At 41.6% G+C, this 19663-nt stretch overlaps 1 protein-coding gene across 4 annotated transcripts in view; it reads left to right on the top strand.

Annotated features, from left to right (window-relative positions):
• Positions 1-19663, top strand: part of GAD2 (glutamate decarboxylase 2) — a 78147-nt gene that overhangs the window by 23246 nt on the left and 35238 nt on the right. For all 4 annotated transcript variants that reach the window (XM_082452862.1, XM_082452860.1, XM_082452861.1 and 1 more), the window contains exons 8-11: positions 1352-1431; positions 15778-15832; positions 17188-17304; positions 19492-19556. In XM_082452862.1, the coding sequence (XP_082308988.1) occupies positions 1352-1431; positions 15778-15832; positions 17188-17304; positions 19492-19556 (317 nt within the window). The remainder of the gene's footprint in view (positions 1-1351; positions 1432-15777; positions 15833-17187; positions 17305-19491; positions 19557-19663) is intronic.

Raw genomic sequence — 19663 nt, forward strand, 5'->3', positions numbered from 1 at the left:
GGTGGCCTGTCAGGGTGGCCTTTCCGCAGGCGCTGTTTGCCAAGCCAGTGACTGATGCCTCCTTCCTGATCACACCCTGGGCTGGACAGTCATCTCCAAAACAGACAGCCCCTCCAATGAGTCTGGGATGAAGAGTGCTGGATTTCAGGCCAGCTTCTCTTACTTGAGTGCACACAGTTTCACTGAACTCGAAAGAAACTGAATGTAATCTCTGGGTAGCAAAATATAAGTCTGGGAGCCATACAATACCCAGCTGCTGTTGCTGTGTTCTTATGCCTTGTATGTGAGACTGGCGTAGGTTACTGTGTGTTGGGGTAACAGGTTCTTTAATAATTTCCAGGGTCTTGTTATCTTCATGCAAAAGCCCGAGCGAATTCAACAACAACAAAAAACCAACCAACCCCCTTCAAAAAAGGGCAAAGAACTTGTATAGACATTTCTCCAAAGAAGATGTACAAATGGCCAATAAGCACATGAAAAGATGCACAACATCACTAATGATTAGAGAAATACAAAGCAAAATCATAATGAAGTAGCACCCCACACCCATTTGAATGACTATTATTGAAAAACAGAAAACAACAACCATTGACAAGGGTATGGAGAAATTGGAACAGTTGTGCACTGTGGGTGAGAAAGTAAAATGGTGCAGCTTTATGGAAAACCATAGAGCAGTTCCTCAAAAACAGAATTACCATATGATCCAGCAATTCCACTCCTGGGTACATATACCCAAAAGAATTAAAAGCAAGGCTCGAGGAGATATTTGTACATCCATGTTCATAGCAGCATTATTCACAGTGGCCAAAAGGTAGAAGCAACCCAGGTGTCCATTGATGCATGAATGAAAAAACAGATTGCTGTGTATACATGAAATGAATATGATTGAGCATTAAGAAGGAAGGAAATTCCGAGACATGCTACAACATGGATGAACCTTGAGGACATATGCTCATGAAATAAGCCAGTCACAGGAAAATAATTATTGTATGGTTCCCCTTACATGAGGTACTAAAGTAGTCAAATTAATAGAGATAGAAAGTAGAATGGTAGTCACCAGGGGCTGGGGAGGGAGGAATGGGGAGTTGTTGTTTAATGGATACAGAATTTCAGTTTTGCAAGATGATCAAGAGTTAAAGAGATAGATGGTAGTGATGGTCGCACAACAACACAACATTCTGTGTTATGTGAATTTCACCACAATTGAAAAAAAAGGTTAAGTGAAGGATGCCATCTTCTCTCAGCAATCCGGGCTTTGGAGGGACAGATTGAAAAGAAAAGAATAGCCAAGGGAATGGATCTTGACTTTGTATGGGACTGATTATTGATACAAATGTACTTTCTTTTACAGAGCCATTTTTCTCTCAAGAAGGGAGCTGCAGCCTTGGGCATTGGAACAGACAGTGTGATTCTGATTAAATGTGATGAAAGGTGAGCATGAATCTGCAACCCTTGTTGGTTAGCAGTTTACAAATTCTACACATACATCTTAAAAGGACTAAAGTCCGAAAACAGGCAATGACTGTAGAACAGCAAACCTGCCTCCATCCCAGCTGCTGGCCTTTGCTGTTTCCTTTTCACTCTTGCTTGGAGTCCTGGGACATTGTTCCTCCATGCCACTAACGCATTCACAGCCTTTGACTGAATCAGAACCTTTGTTACATCAATCAAAATATTCTGCACCAAGAAGATGCAGAAGGACGTTGGTCACCTGGGCACTTAAGCAACAACCAGCAGGTTGAGAAGTGATTTATGGAGGTGTCATCATTCCAGGCACCATAGATTGTGTGAACTTGATGGAGTGATTACAGGAGGGGGGACAGTTTAGGGAGCAAGCGGTAAATAATGCCCCCAGCAACTCATCAGCTCGGTGCCTGAGCCAAAGAGCTCTCTTAGGAAAAATCCATCTTAATTGGCACCCAAACTTTGTAGGTACTCTGGAAAAAGGTGGAGGGGAGGTTAAAATATTAATATAAGAAAATACATTTAGTCTTTAAAGGATGGAGTAAGAAATTCCGCTAAATTAAAAGGATGCCACTCATCTCACCATTTATTTATTCATGTATATTTATTAGACAGACATTTATGACTGCTCCCCATGTCACCAGGCTCTAGAATAGCATAAGGTGTAATCCCAGTTCCCTGACTGTGTACGGCCTAAGTGGGGAGATGTAGCAACGTCAGAAGGATGGCAGGCTCACCTGAGGTGGAGCAGGGGAGAGGAAGTGCTGGAATTGACAGGAATTATTGACCGGCCGGTGAGTGTGCAGGTTGAGAGGTGAGTCGAGGGGGAACGCCAGGCTTCGGGCTCACCAGCTAAGCCCTCTCGGAGCTATTCTCTGAGGCAGGGAGCCCCGCCGAAGTGAACAGTTTAGATTCGGAGATGCTGAGTGTGAAGAGCTTATGAGATGCGACGTCCAGTGAGGGTGTCAGGTGGGCAACTGGGAATAGCAGCCTGGATGCCAGAAGGTGTGCAGTGGGGGCCATGCAGAGTGGCCTGGGAGAGAGCTCAGGAGCATCCCCATTTCGGGGACAGGCGGGGTCAGAGGAGCCTGCAGTGGAGACTGAGAAGGAACAGCCAGGGCTGTTGGAGTAGAGTCAGGACCCGGGGCCATGAGGGCCATGAGCGTGTTTCTAGAAGGAGTGGTTGACAGCAGCAAATGCCACCAGTAGATGAAACGAGGGTCAACAGCTGCCCCTCAGCTTTCCTGATAAGGAGGCAGCTGGTGAGTTTGGCAGGAGCAGTTTCAGTAGAGGCGTGAGGGTGGAAGGCAGTTTGCAGCGGATCGAAGAGTGAGAGGAGAGGAAACGGAGAACAAAGGCAGACGTGTCTAGAGGTGGAGCCGCGAAGGGAAGGTGGTAGGGCAGAAGCTGGACGGAGAAGATGTTGAGTCCAGGATGGTTTTGGTTTGGTTGTTTTAAGGAAGGGAACTCAAGGTGTATTTAACTGTGCAGTGAAGGGTCTGCTAGAGATGAAATGTGAATTTTATGAAAAAAAAAAGGGATAAAATAGCCGAGGTTTCATTTCCTTTGTGAGTTCCTTTTTCTTTTGGCTAAAATTATGTAGGATCTTCCTCTCAAGAGCTCACAAGAAGTCTGAAATCATCTTACATTATAAAATGGGAAGGAGACAGAGGGGGAAACAGGAGTGGTGATGGAAGGGCAGGGGCGAGGTTTAGGGAGGGCTGGCGGGGAGCGGAGGGGGCAGGGCTCTGGGCTCTTGCTGCGCTGACCAGCTGCTAATGGATTTCAGTCGGGAAGCCCTCAGAGTTGGAAGGGTTCTTGGACATTTACTCATCCAGCTTCTTTTTTTTTAACTTTGTATTTTTGTGAATAATTTCAAACAAAGAAAAATTACAAGGATAGTAACAAGAACTCTCATACACCCTCACCCAAATTTACCAATCGTTAACATTCTGACATATTTGCTTGATCACTCTTTCTCTCCATGTATGCAATTTAATATTACATGTTGAATGTAATGAATATTGCATGCATAAATTATTTGTATATTATAGATATAATTTTTTCGGAACCATTTGAGAATTCCTTGCAGACATGCCCTTTTTACCCCTTAATACTTTGATGCGTATTTTTTGATAACAAGGAGATTCACTTACATAATCGCAGTTCAGTTATCAAAATCAGGAAATTTGACATTGACACAAGACTATTATTTAATCTATACACCCTATTCAAATTTCATCAATTGTCCCAATACTATCTTCTGGAGCTATTTTTTTTCCCTGTCCAGGATCACAGATCACACTTAGTTGTCATGCCTTTTTATTCCCCTTTAATCTGGAACATGTCCTCATCCTTCCTTTGTTTTTCATGACATTGATATTTTGAAGAGTGTAAATCATTTATTTTGGAGAATATTTCTTAATTTGGCTTTGTCTGACATTTCCTCATGGTTAGATTCAGGCGATGCATTTTGGCAGGAATTCCAGGGAGGCAATGCCTGTCTTTCTCAAGTGCATCTGATCAGGAGTAATGTCCGCTTGCCTATTGGTTAAGGTGGTGTCTGCCAGATCTCTCCACTGTAAAATGACTATTCTCTACTTTGCAGTTAATAAATATCTGTAGGGGCTGCTTTAAGACTATATAAATATTATGTTCCTCCTAAAAATTCGTTTAGTAGTTTAGCATTCATTGATGATTCTTGCCTGAATTATTATGATGGTTGCAAAATCGTGATTTTCTAACTCCATCATTCCTTCTAAGTTTACTAGTTCCTTTCATTCTACTGTAAGGAAGAACTTTCCTTTCCCTTTTTCTCTCTCTCTCCATCTCTCTTTCTCTGTCTCTGTCTGTCTGTCAGTCTATCTGTATGTCTCTGTTATTTATGATCAGTATGGACTTACAGGTACTTTTAGAAGTTAATTCTCTCTAGCATTCTCTTCCATTCTCTTCGATTTCTCTATCACTTGCTCCTTCAGGGTTCCCTTTAACTTACCTAAATTACTAGTAAATTGCTGTTAAACCTTACAGAAAATAAGTCTGAGCAAGATACGTGATGCCTGGTTGGCACACGACTAGAAGAGTCACCAGCCTTCCTAGCTCCCTTGTAACACAAGAATTCTGTTAGCTATTTTGATTAACACTTTTATACCACAACAATTAACTACTTATGCTTTTGTATACATTTTTAGTTCTTTCAACTTATCACTTAGCTTTGTCAATTATAGTTACATTTCCCTGCTCTTGTGAAGTACCACACTTTATCACACAATTGATGTAAACAATTGAAAGTATAAGTAATCTGGGGTCATTATACTCTTTTATTAAATTAGCTGAGTTGTGGCCAGTGCCTGGAGGCGGTAGGGAAGCTAATTAACTTTCTGGTCCTCAGGGAGCTACTGAGGGCACGGTAATAAGACAGACTTCACCCTGAATCAGTTATTATTGCTCAGGGCTGTGGGGAGCCCCCTGCGTGTCACATCTCCTATGGGTTTGGATGCGGAGAATTCAGAGATGCTAGCAGTGTCTGTGCTTCATCACGTCCTATATCAGGAAGGATTCTAAAATAATAATAGCTGACACATATGGAGGGTTTATTATACGCCAGGCACAGTCCTAAGCACTTTACACAGTTGCTCTAATTAATTTGTTTATTAGAGACACAGAAGTATGTTCCCTCACATTTCCCTGGTGCTGACATAGCTTGTGACGAGTTTCTATATACACAATAGTCTTAAACAGTATGACATGGTCTCCTTTCTCCATTTGACTCATGGTCTTGGCAAGGTGTGACAGGTCCAAGGTCACATAGCTGGGAAGTGAAGAATCAGGTGCTGGACTCAGAAGAGAGCTCCAAGTGTTCAACGATTAAGCATGGTCCCTTCTTTTTTTGTGTTTTCCAATTTTTTTAAGTTGTGGTAAAATACACATAAAATTTACCCTCTTAACCGTTTTTAAGTGAACAGGTCAGCAATGGGAACTACGCTCACATTGTTGTGCTACCATCACTGCTTTCTGTCTCCAAAACTCTTTTCATCTTGCCAAACTGAAAGTCTGTACCCATTGAAAACTCTCCACTCTCCTTTCCCCCAGCCCCTGGCAACCGCCATTCTACTTTCTGTGTCTGTGAATTCGACTGCTTTCAGTACCTCACTCCTTTTTGTCTTTTTGTGATTAACTTGTTTCACTTAACACAATGAATGCCTCAAGGTTCATCATGTTGTAGCAAATGTCAGAATTTTCTTTTTTTTTATGGCTGGATTCCTCTGTTGAAGGACAGTTTAGGTTGTTTCCTAATCTTGTCCATTGTGAATAATGCTGGAATTAACATGGGAGTACAGATATCTCTTTCAAATATTGATTTCATTTCCTTTGGATAATTACCAAGGAGTGAGATTCATAGATCACATTGTATTTCTACTTTTAATTTTTGAGGAACCTCCAACCATACTGTTTCCATTGTGGCTGTATCAATTTACATTCCCCCTAAGAGTGTACAAAGGTTTCCTTTTCTCTACAAACTTACCAACATTTGTTTTTTCTTGTCTTTTTGACAATAGCCATCCTAGCAAACTGTTAGGATGTAACTAATAGTAACATGTAACTGTATGTGTTAGCATACAGTATTTGTTTTTCTCATTCTGACTTACTTCCCTCTGTATGACAGACTCTAGGTCCATCCACCTCACTACAAATAACTCAATTTTGTTTCTTTTTATGGCTGAGTAATATTCCATTGTATATATGTGCCACATCTTCTTTATCCATTCATATGTCGGTGGACACTTAGGTTGCTTCCATGTCCTGGCTAGTAAATAGTGCTGCAATGAACATTGTGGTATGTTCTCTTTTTTACTCTTTTTGAATTATGCTTTTCTCAGGGTATATGCCCAGTAGTGGGATTGCTGGGTCATATGGTAGTTCTATTTTTAGTTTTTTAAGGAATCTCCATACTGTTCTCCATAGTGGCTGTATCAATTTACATTCCCACCAACAGTGCAGGAGGGTTCCCTTTTCTCCACACCCTCTCCAGCATTTATGGTTTGTAGATTTTTTGATGATGGCCATTCTGACCATGTGAGGTGACAGGTGATACCTCATTGTAGTTTCAATTTGCATTTCTCTAATGATTAGTGATGTTGAGCATCCTTTCATGTGTTTGTTGACAATCTGTATATCTTCTTTGGAGAAATGTCTATTTAGGTCTTCTGCCCATTTTTGGATTGGGTTGTTTGTTTCTTCGATATTGTGCTGCATGAGCTGCTTGTATATTTTGGAGATTAATCCTTTGTCAGTTGCTTCATTTGCAAATATTTTCTCCCATTCTTAGGGTGGTCTTTTCATCTTGTTTATGGTTTCCTTTGCTGTGCAAAAGCTTTTAAGTTTCATTAGGTCCCATTTGTTTATTTTTGTTTTTATTTCCATTTCTCTAGGAGGTGGGTCAAAAAGGATCTTGCTGTGATTTATGTCATAGAGTGTTCTGCCTATATTTTCCTCTAAGGGTTTTATAGTGTCTGGACTTACATTTAGGTCTTTAATCCATTTTGAGTTTATTTTCGTGTATGGTGTTAGGGAATGTTCTAATTTCATTCTTTTACATGTAGCTGTCCAGTTTCCCCAGCACCACTTATTGAAGAGGCCGTCTTTTCTCCATTGTATATTCTTGCCTCCTTTATCAAAGATAAGGTGACCATATGTGCATGGGTTTATCTCTGGGCTTTCTATCTTGTTCCATTGATCTATGTTTCTGTTTTTGGGCCAGTACCATATTGTCTTGATTACTTTAGCTTTGTAGTATAGTCTGAAGTCAGGGAGCCTAATTCCTCCAGCTCTGTTTTTCTTTCTCAAGACTGCTTTGGCTATTCGGGGTCTTTTGTGTCTCCATACAAATTTTAAGATGATTTGTTCTAGCTCCGTAAAAAATGCCATTGGTAATTTGATAGGGATTGCACTGAATCTGTAGATTGCTTTGGGTAGTATAGTCATTTTCACAATATTGATTCTTCCAGTCCAAGAACATGGTATATCTCTCCATCTGTTTGTATCATCTTTAATTTCTTTCATCAGTGTCTTATAGTTTTCTGCATACAGATCTTTTGTCTCCTTAGGTAGGTTTATTCCTAGGTATTTTATTCTTTTTGTTGCAGTGGTAAATGGGAGTGTTTCCTTAATTTCTCCTTCAGATTTTTCAACATTAGTGTATAGGAATGCAAGAGATTTCTGTGCATTAATTTTGTATCCTGCTACTTTACCAAATTCATTGATTAGCTCTAGTAGTTTTCTGGTGGCATCTTTAGGATTCTCTATGTATAGTATCATGTCATCTGCAAAGAGTGACAGTTTTACTTCTTCTTTTCCGATTTGGATTCCTTTTATTTCTTTTTCTTCTCTGATTGCCGTGGCTAAAACTTCCAAAACTATGTTGAATAATAGTCATGAGAGTGGGCAACCTGGCAGTGGCGGGCTGCACCGGCTCCCGGGAGGGGCGGTGTGGAGAGTGACCTGTGCTCGCACACAGGCTTCTTGGTGGCTGCAGCAGCAGCCTTAGCATCTCATGCCTGTCTCTGGTGTCCACGCTGATAGCTGTGGCTCATGCCCATCTCTGGCGCTCATTTAGGCGGTGCTCTGAATCCCCTCCCCTCGCACACCCCGAAACAATGGTCTCTTGCCTCTTAGGCAGGTCCAGACTTTTTCCCAGACTCCCCCCTCTGCTAGCTGTGGCGCACTAGCCCCCTTAAGGCTGTGTTCACGCAGCCAACCCCAGTCCTCTCTGTGGGATCTGACCTCCAAAGCCTGAGCCTCAGCTCCCAGCCTGCCCGCCCCAGCGGGTGAGCAGACAAGCCTCTCGGGCTGGTGAGTGCTGGTCGGCACCGATCCTCTGTGCGGGAATCTCTCCGCTGTGCCCTCTGCACCCCTGTGGCTGCGCTCTCTCCATGGCTCTGAAGCTTCCCCACCACCACCACCACCCCCACCGTCTCCACCAGTGAAGGGGCTTCCTAGTGTGTGGAAACTTTTCCTCCTTCACAGCTCCCTCCCTGAGGGGCAGGTCCCATCCCTATTCCTTTTTCTCTGTTTTTCCTTTTTTCTTTTGCCCTACCCAGGTACATGGGGAGTTTCTTGCCTTTTGAGAAGTCTGAGATCTTCTGCCAGCGTTCAGTAGGTGTTCTGTAGGAGTTGTTCCACAGGTAGATGCATTTTTGATGTATCTGTGGGGAGGAAGGTGATCTCCACGTCTTACTCCTCTGCCATCTTGAAGGTCCCCCTCGTCTTCTCCATTCTTAGCACATGTTAATATTCCTCTCTTCAATTTTTTTTCATCCAGCTGTACCTTAGAATTATTTTTCCAGGTTCCCATTTCTTTAAAACTCGTAAGGCTCTACATAGAATTATTTTGTAATATTAAAATATCTTTATAACCTTCTTTCTCATTTCAAGTGTTACATTTTCTCTCTTTTTTATTAGACTAATCAGATATTTGTATATTCATTGATCTTTTCAATGTATGAGCTTTTGAATTTATTAATTTGGTCTACTTTATAAAGTTTCTAAATCACTGAAAAATCTTTTCTCATCCTTTCTGCCTACATTGTTTGTTGTTATTTTCCTAGCTTCCTGAATGAAATATGTTTAGTTATTTTTAATTCCCTGTTACTTAATTTCAAAAGCATGTCAGGCTAAACATTTTCCTCTGAGAATGATTTAAGGTGCTTCTCATATTTTTATATGTCCTAGTCCCATGTCATTAATTTTTAATGTTCTGTAAGTGCAGTTTTGATTTCCTCTTTGACTCGAAAGTTATTTAGAATAGCCAAGCATGGTTTCTTACATGGTAAATTGAACTTCTTTTTTTTTTTTTGGCCACGCCACAAGGTACATGGGATCTTAGTTCCCTGACCAGGGATCGGACCCGCGCCCCCTGCATTGGAAGCGCGGAGTCTTAACCACTGGACCACCAGGGAAGTCTTTTGAACTTCTTATCATGATCCTTTTCTTCTCTGTACCAACATGTCCAGGGAAGAGGAATGGCAGTTTGGGGAGGAGGTGGGGTGATGAGAGATCGCCAGCATCCCTTCCTGCCCACACACTTTCCCTCGTCATCTACTTCCCTCTCAGCCCCAGTGTTAATTCCTAGTGGCAGCGATAAGGTTTCATATTTTCATATGAAAATAACTCTTTACTACATCATGGTTGGAGTCCTCAGTTGCCCATCACTATAGGGGGTAAGTGTAAGTCAGTGCTTTTGGAAAATGTGAATTTTTTTTTTGTATAGTTGATTAACTATGATGTGATAGTTTCAGGTGTACAGCAAAGTGATTCAGTTATACATATACATGTATCTATTCTTTTTCAAATTCTTTTAATTACTAGAATTAGACACAAAAATCACCAAAAATATCCTGTTCCCATATCCTGACAGTAATGCCAAGGGATCCCATTGTGCATATTGGAAGACAAATCTTAAAGGAGAAAAATACAGTTCATTATTATAGTTCAAGTTCTTTTCCCGAAGCAAACTCTATTTTAAAGGGACCAAGGAAGTTCACTGTTTATAATTATGGTAAAATTTGTTTTGCAAAGGGCTTGGTTTTGTAATGCCAGTACTTCCTGAATGATCTGTTTTGACTGCTGTTTATCATTTTATCTTACGAGCCCTTCCTAGGATAAGTTATCACATGGGTAGCAGCCTTGTGGACACACATGGAGCTCTTTTCCCCAAGGTAGTCCCCGAGAATGTTTTACCCTATAATTCCTGCAACATTTTTTTTCCAAGTCAATCCACGCAAATTGTCAAGTCACCACGCGGTCCAGGCAATTTGAAAATTCACTTCAGTCCATGAATTCCCCTTGCTTAATCTACATTACAATCAATGTTAAAGAAATAGTCTTGCTAAAGCACTGACTAGTTAAAAAACAAAAACAAAAAACTAACCGTTTTCTGTTACTCCTGTAGCCTTTGGGGGCTACATAGAACAATATCATCTAAGGATGATAGAGTGATAAGTTTTAGCGGGAGGGTCTATGTTTTTCTTATTTTACTACTCAGTACTAACAGCAATAAGAACTGGGATCAAGGAACTACTCAGTCCAGGGGGCTTCCAGAAAACCACAGTGGAAATATTACCTACATCATTACAATTCTAGGACTCAACCTGAAAGGTTTCTTGTTAAGTCAGGGTAGTAGGCATTTTTTTATAAACCCCATAAATGCTTCGGAAGACATTTATTGTGCAGCACTGAGAACCCCGGGATCTGATGTCAGAATACAGCTCTAAGTTTGAAATCTGCCCCTAGTAACTTGTGTGGCACCCTGCAAGTCACGCAATGCTAGTACTACTAGTAATAACAATGAGACTAACATGTATTGACTGGTTACTATATGCTAGGCAGAGTTTTATACTTAGTACTTTGCAGTGTTTGATATTTACTGTATCATTCAATCCTCATGTAAACCTTGTGAGGGAGGTACTAGTAATATCAATTTATAAATGAGTAAACAGAGGAGCTGAATTCTTCAAATACACACAAGTAGCATAGGGTCTGGAGCGGAAATCTGGTTACTATCTCCACATTCCAAGCTTTTAGCCACATCCGTCTGCTTCGATGAGCCTTAGTTTCCTTATCTGCAGAGTAAGGACAGTAAAAATTCTCTTGCGGGGTTGGCATGAGTGGCAAAGATCAGGAGTAAGGCATAGTGCAGGGACTGCTTCTAAAACTGGTAATTCGTTATCACTGCCGGGGCTGCTGCTATTAACAGTGGTTGTAACGTTAGTCAATTTCTAACGTGAAGGATCACGTGTCCTTTCTTCTTTGCACACAAATCTCTGTGAACAGAGCCCAGCTCTACGCACTTAGGAAAGGTTGGTAGAATTATTATAGTTCAGCAGGGCCAAGGAGCAGGATCACCAAAGGCTCAGGCACCCGATTTGTGACCATTTGGATGCCTGCCCAGAGATCTACATTCCCCAGTAACGTGCTTCTTTTGGTAAGATTGTTTTTCCCATCAGAGCCACGGGAAGATAGCCATGCATCTGGGTCCAAAGTCCGCACACGGGGTAATCTGTGCCCTTTGCTTCTTTCCACAAAGAGAAGGTTCTTCCAGCTGGCAGCTCTAGCTGGCAGTGTGGGATTTTGCCCAGGCAACTTCATGAAGTTATCTGACCCTAGAGCATCACATGAATCTTTTTTAATTTCCTTTTTTTTTAATTTATGGAGGTAGCATTGGTTTATCATATTTATAAAAGTTTCACGTGTACAATGTAGGGTTCTGACTTCCGTATACGTGACAGCGAGAGCATCATGTGAATTTTTAAAGACTATCAAAAGATCAAGACTCTCAGTGCCAAACAGCCACACCCGAAGCAGCAGTCTGGTTCAACAGTCCTCACTTTAATGGCAGTCCTTTCTTAAACACTAACACCTAACAGAGGGAACATCGCAAAACATCAGTCACAGCTTAATTGGGCACTTAAAGGCTGCATGGGTAAGCATAAGAGATATGCATTTTTGCTATGGAAATACCTCTAGACCAGACATATGTGATGCAACAGCTGCCATCCAAAGCTGCCCTGCACCAAGACATGCTTGTCTGGAAAAGCCAGGACTGCCAGACAGCTTCTAATCCTCAGAGCAGCCTGCTGGGCGTCACCCCGCTCTCTCTCCCTCCACAGCACGTGGGCAGGCGGGGATGCACAATGCCACTTCTGGACCTCCTTCTGTTCGCTGCCCTACAGCCGTGATGGCTCAAAAGCCTGGGTCCTGTGGAAAGTGCTTGGCTAGTCTGTTACACAATTATTGAAATACCTACCAGGCTAAAACTTCCATTTCTAAAGCAGTGTTTCTCAACACGTGGACCTAGGTCTGCCTGTGTCACCATCTCCTTGTTAGAAACGCAGATTGCTATGCGTGTTTGTCTATTTACTTGTCACTGTTTGTCTCCCTTGTTAGCATGTAAGCCCTGGAGAGTAAAAGCTGGCCTGTTTACCCTGGTGCCCCATACCCCTAACAGTGTTTGGCACATAATGAAGCCTCAATAAATTAATTTGTAGAATGAATTGATTCCTGGGCCCTATACCTGACCTCCTGAATCAAAATCCCTAAGAGCAGGGCCAAGGAATATACATTTTAAAGACATACACAGATGACTTTTATGCATGCTAAATTTTACAAACCATTGTTCTAAAGTAATTCATCCAATTCTAACTGGAGAGATGAAAAGTTTTGTCTCCAGGGGCCCCCATACTAGCGGTCTGGTCAGTCTCTAAGGTAAAGTGAACATATTAATATAATCCTAGGGTGAAACTTTTTCCTTCTACTCACATACCTCCAACAGATGTCGATCTGCCACCCACAGTGTGCCAGGCTCTGGGGTCCTAAGCGGACAAAACAAATATGGGCTTGGACGGCCGAAAGCCTGGCAAAGTCTGGAGCCTGCCTGTTAAGAGCACATCCAGAGCTTTCCACTCTGCGAGAAGCGAACACGTGGACTTGATTATTTGACACGGCTGTCCGTTCTCCCTGCCCTGATACGGAAATGGGGCAGAGTGTATGTTCATTACTGCTTTCCCGGCAGGTCTGAATGACACGTCCGATCCGTGAAAGCCAGATGTTATCTCAAGGGATTTATCTTATCTTAAAAGACAATAACCTTTCTAAAGACGTTTCCTATATGTTTGGCCCTTTGAGTTTGTTCTGGAAGCTCGGCATTTTCTTCCTAGGTAAAGCCAGCCTTTACCTGATCCTGGGCTGTCACACAGGTGACTCTCTCGTCCTGTTTCCTCATTTGAAAAATGAGACAATTAGATTAGAAAGAAGTCTAGAGCCCCTCGCAATTCTGATGTCCCCTAATGTGTGACTTCTCCATGAAGTCTTACTGCCTGGGCTTCACAAAGTATCCAGATGTGATTAGTGAGCAAATAGCGATTGTCAGGCCAGTCTCCCCAAAACTCTGCAAGGCAGAGAAGGTTAGTTGTGGTAGACTAGGTAACATTTGGGACTTGCAAACAATTTCTGAGAATTCTCTCTCTCAGTTTTTATGTTTGCCTACAAAAATACTACGGCAATTTTAATGCACTTAAAACTTGATGTAAAAGGTAAATATAAGACCTGAATGTCCTCTGAAATTTGAACTTTTTGTTTCTATCAGGGTGGAGCAAGGTGTCTTAGCACAGCCAGATCTAGGAGAGGCTGAAAAAATCACAGCTTTGAGGGACGCTCCCAAGCCAAGCTGTGAAGTATAGGGAGACACGTAGGGCATGAAAGGGCCTCCAGAGCCCTTCCCCCGGCCCCGGCCCTCCCGCAAAGCCTGCCCTTCCATTCCCTCTGTCCCTCCTTCAGAGGCCCATCTCACAGAAGTTCCCCAAAGGTGGGCTGCTCTGAATTAGAGTCATACCCTCAGCACCAAATTTAATGCCCTTTGTTCCATTGCAGCCCAACTGACTAATCACTGGTGATGTGTCCATTGCCATTGCCAGGTAATTGCATTTTAACTGCCTTTCTTTGGAAAACAGCCTCACAAAACTCAGTGGTTCTCCATGCTTTCAGACCCAATGTCTGCTTTATATGCCAACTATTATGTAATACCTTCTTTGTTAGCCTGAAATGAAAATTGTAGAAAATATAACTTACCTACTCACTGTGCCCAAATTATTTTTATAAAAAGGAGCAAGGTTAGGGGCTTCCCTGGTGGCGCAGTGGTTAAGAATCCGCCTGCCAATGCAGGGGACACGGGTTCAAGCCCTCGCCCGGGAGGATCCCCCATGCCACGGAGCAACTAAACCCGTGCGCCACAACTACTGAGCCTGCGCTCTAGAGCCCGCGAGCCACAACTACTGAGCCCACGTGCCACAGCTACTGAAGCCTGCACACCTAGACTCTGTGCTCTGCAACAAGAAAAGCCACAAAAATGAGAAACCACGCACCGCAACGAAGAGTAGCCCCCGCTCATCGCAACTAGAGAAAACCCGCACAGCAACCAAGACCCAACGTGGCCAAAAATAAATAAATAAATATTTTAAAATAAGGAGCAAGGTTAGAGAAGTAGTTTATAATAAGACAATATATTTCAATAGGTAAAGCTTAAGCAAGACCACACTAGAAGCTCTAGTGGAGTAGCCCAAATGCTTGCTCTGTGTCTAAATCTATATCTACCTAAAATCACAAGGACCACCACAAATGACTATGGAGCTAGTGACACATTCCAAAACGTCACTTACCATCCCCTAAATGCCAGTAGCTTCCCCAACCATTTATTGTGACAAACGCCTCCCCATCATTTATTTTTCCAAATTGTCTTTTACAAACCTAGATCAATGGCCCAGATGTGAAAAGTTTAGCCAGTTTAGCAATGTCAAGAGAGCTATTTTGGTTTAAAGAATAGTTCACAGCCTCCAGTAACATGCTGCTACTCTGTCCTTTGCCTGGTTTTTTTCCCCAAAATCTTGGGGTAGAAATGTCATAACACATAATGGCAATCTCAACAATGAAAGCTAACATTTATGGAATACTTCCCATATGCCAAGCACTTTAAAAAATTTTTTTGCATTTATTAACTCATTTAATCCTCATAACTCCATAAGTAATATTATTATCACTATGTTCCAGGGCTCATAATAATACGCACAGGGAAATTCAGTAACTTGACTAAGATCACACATCTAGACACATCTAACTTCTTGTAGAAATCAACTCCTTTGATTATTATAATAGCGAGGTTTTATAGTAAACAAAGTACTATCTGGGTTTCTATTTTAGGAAAGAAACATTTCAGAGATGAAAGGATGTTTCTTTCTCCATTGCCTGTCTGCCTGTTTGACATTTGGGTCCGTGAGTTCTTGACCTGCTTTGTGCTTTTAGCCCTTGGAATGTAATTAGGTAGCTTTTGACAATATTTTCATCCAAATGATTCAGAGCGGATTTTCTCTTCTTGGTGTCTCATCTCTATGTGCAATGGCAGGTCCATTCATTGGAAGATTTGGAATGCAAATCTTTTTCTGAACTCTGCTTTCAGTGCCCAAAGTCTTGCTCCAAAGCAGGTTTGTTTTAATCAAATTAAGAAATGACCTAAAAAGCAGGCTCTGTGCAGAGTGGACAGACATGCGGACAGTGAGGTCGGGCATCTCCTAAACGTGTCAGAAATTACAGTCCAGCATCATTCACGGAGGAAATGCCTTTCTTTCCGGAAACAACCGAGCAGTTGTTCTAACTGGTCATTATTATCAATGATTTAAGGTTGGACTTCTACCCTCCTGCAGCTCCTTGTAAAGGCAACAAAGGAAATTATTCAAAGCAAACTTGATATACTTATTTTCCTTTCAGGGGGAAAATGATCCCATCTGACCTTGAAAGAAGGATCCTTGAAGCCAAACAAAAAGTAAGTTTTTGAAGGGAGATTTATCCAGCCCATAACAAGCTGACGGTATGTATTTCTGTTTCCATCCAGTAGAGAACACATTTTTTTTTAATTTTTAAAAGAGAATATGGAATTTTGCATTGTCATTACTTATTTCTCTGAGTGATAGGCTCTGCTTTGAAAAAGTCTAAGTTACTGAATAAATACCGTACACAGTGATACTGTAACAGTTTCCAAAGGATTTTTCTTCCCATGTGATGAGGATTGGCATTAAACAGACACATTGGAAAGACTGTATTCACAAGCGGGAAATCCCAGGAAGCTAATTTAGCATATGGGAGTTACTGTGTGTGGTTATCTGAAAAGGGCCCATATTTCCTGCCTAGACACATGCTGATGTGTTGGCCCTTCAAACACCTTATTTTTCAGGAAGCAATTCAGTACTTTTTTTTAGAAGTGACAATTTCTGAAGACCTGCTAAAAATTCCTACAAAGCTCTAGGAAGTTATTTACATCCCTGGATGGTTCACAGGCCAGAGCTTTTAGTAGATCTAATCTACAGTTCCTAGTTTAACGACATAACACACGAATTGTACTATTAGGATCTCAGGAATAATTATTAATTTTCATGCCCTTTTCCCCCCTACAAAGTGGCAGCCGCATCCTTTCCCCTTGTTCTGGTACTGGAACCACTTCTAGCCACATAAACCTTTGCTGCCACCTAAAGACTGACTCTGTAACGTCAGGTTCCATCATGAATTTGAGGCATTCTTCGGCCATCTTTCAGCAGCGGCCTATTATTTCTATCAATTTTCATTTAGCCACGGCCAGACAGACTGAGCCAACTTAGACAGATAAAAGTCATGGCTTACTGTTTAGCCCCAAGGGAATCCTCTCCTCTAAGACTCCGAATAGGAATAATGGGCCGGTCAGAGTTCCTTCCCTTTGTCCTCTTGACGGCTCACTCTGGAAGACTTATTACGTTCAGAGGCCCTGTTATGAAAAAGGAAGATTAGAAAAGTAAGCGGGGGTGGGGTAGGGAAGGGCAGAAAGTCTCCCTGGAATATATCAATGGTTTGTGGGCACCACTAAGCTTACTCACCTCTGAGTCCAATGTAGCCTCTTCTGAGAACCAGAATGTCTGTTCTCATAAGGCAACTGGCAGGGCCAACAGAATGGCCTGGAGAACCTAGACCCTGGAAAACGAACATCATTCCTACTAGGCTCCAAGGTGTCGTTAACCCTCCTGATGGTTCCAAAAATGCAGACGTGTATGATAGGAGGAGAATGTCCACTGTTTTTTTTTTTTTATCAGCTTTTTAAAAGAATCCTTTGACCCCCCATTTTACATAATTGGGGCTCTCTCATTTGCACAGGGATTTGTCCCTTTCCTTGTGAGTGCCACGGCTGGGACCACCGTGTATGGAGCGTTCGATCCCCTGTTAGCTGTTGCTGACATTTGCAAAAAGTATAAGATCTGGATGCACGTGGATGTAAGTATCCCATAGGGAGTGCCACTAAAATGTCCTTGCACATTTTTCACCTGGAGCTCATGGAGTGAAATGTATTCTCTATTTTTTTTACTTTGGGAGTTTATTTTCAGGATGGTGATAGTTAAGCTTTTAAAAATTGCAGAGACAAAGTAGTACACAACTCACACAGTACATAACATTCGCTGGAACCAGTCTGAGGCTGATTATGCCTTAACTTTCCCAACAGGATAATATTCTTATTTCTATGACTGAGACCTGAGCTGGGCACTTAGTTCTCAATTCATTGGACCATAATGTCCAAGGAGGAATATGGCCTATGTACACACACACACAGTCACACACATGCAAAGCTTGCTTCCCTATGAGAATGATCCAAAGAGTAAATAGGAGTTGCATTTATATAGGAAATCCAATGGATGAAAAACTTCAGCTCAAGTCAGAGACTAGTATAATCAAAGAGGAAAGCGGACTTGACAACTTGCTAGGAAATATGAATCCAAATTTCCAATTTCTTATCTTGGTCAGCTAGTAAGATAAACTATGTATGAGATGTTTTGACTGCAGGGTTAGTCACACCAAAAAATAATGGCGATGCACCCATCAAGACATTTCCAAATGAAAAGAAATGTCAACTTTTAGAAGGACGGATTAAAGGGATTAAAGTTTAGACTGGTATGACTCCAAGTGTGGCTCCAAGATCAGCTGCTCTCTGCAAACTGTTTAGGACCCACCATGAGATAAGGAATCAGTGCCAAATCATCTCTAAGCACAATGCTTGGTTCAGCTGATGTGTTTCCCATTGTGAGACTTTCTCCACGAAGGAAGCATAAGTTGATTTACATTCTGGTGCAAGAGGCTTATGTTATAGAGTAGACTGTTATTGAGTAGATCATTTGGCTTTATAGTAAGCATTCAGACCAAATTAATTCCTCTTTCTTAATGAGCAGAAAACCTCCAGAGGCTAAGTTAGGTAAATTTCCATTACCCCAGAGTTATCCTGCATCGCAGTTTCCAGTCTTCTTTTCCTTCCCTGATTCACAGTGTGAGTTGTTCTTTAGCCTACCAGAGACCCCTTTATTTCACACATGAAGACACTGAGAAAAGGTGGGAAGACCCAAGTACCATCAGTGACCTGGGTCTTGGAACTGGAGAGCCTATGAAACCTCACTAGCTGATTCAGGAAGAGGATTATCCTGACAGCCTTAAAAGCAGCAATGTGTGTCCTGAGCCAACAGATGCAGTAGGCTCTCCTCCAGAATTTCTACTTAAAATAGAAGTAGGAGATCTTTCAACCAGTTGTATTAGCTTTCTTTGAAACATATCAAGTTTACCACTCATTATCCTTACTGTTTATAATTCTATAATTAAACTGGAAAAAAACCTTAAAATATTACACATTTGGAAAATTCAATAATTTTTCAAAGTGTAAAAGGACTGAAATTACAACAAAGAAAAGAATGCAATTATACCCAGTTTTTTTTCTTTAAAATTATCCCAGGGTTATTTTTACACCCAAAGAATGTTAACATTTTCCAATGAATCTCCATCTTTACATCTTATCTTTGAGGGAGATCATTACACCAATTCAAATCTTCAAACTTGAGTACAAATTTTTAAAGGGGCACATTCTAATTGCTCAACTGATTGGTACAAATCTTGCCTGCTTGCTTTTTGTTTTTTTTGGCTGTTAGTTTTGTTTTGGCTTTTGGTTTATCTTATCCAAAATTACACATCAGTAAAATAAGCTTGTGAAGCTGTCTCCTTCCCCTGGAATCATGCAAACTTGTCAAAAAGAGTTTTTCTTGCAACTTGAAAGCAGTTTAAAGGGTCCCAGCCCATCTTATCTACTCTAAACTGTGGAGATACTAGGGTTTCTAGTTCTGAGGTTATGAGCTTCACTAAGACTGAGTGGTGGTGATGGGTTGGGGGAGGATCTTTCTCCTTCTCATGCAGACTGAGGAAATGTTTGGCTCCTTACATCCATAGAAATCTGAGGTGGAGCCTGAGACCTTAGAATAGCCCCCCAATTTAACCTTTGAAAGTCTAGTGGCCAATCTCCAAGTTACCTGGGGTTGAGGCTGTACCTTTCACCCTATGCAATGCTTGCCGTTCTGGAAGACACCAAACTCTAGAAATCCAGGCAATGAAAAACACTGTCTTTTTTTTTGTATGCTCTCCCTTTTCCAGGCAGCTTGGGGTGGGGGATTACTGATGTCCCGGAAACACAAGTGGAAACTGAGCGGCGTGGAGAGGTACACACATTTTTCTTGTTAACAATGTAAAGTGTGAAAGCTGAATGTGAAAAGCAAATTACACCCAATTTCCAAGAACTGTCGGTGTACAGATGAGCCCATTCTGT

The sequence above is a fragment of the Balaenoptera physalus genome (genome assembly GCF_965194825.1).
Source record: "Balaenoptera physalus genome assembly, chromosome: 2".
Taxonomy (NCBI): Eukaryota; Metazoa; Chordata; class Mammalia; order Artiodactyla; family Balaenopteridae; genus Balaenoptera; species Balaenoptera physalus.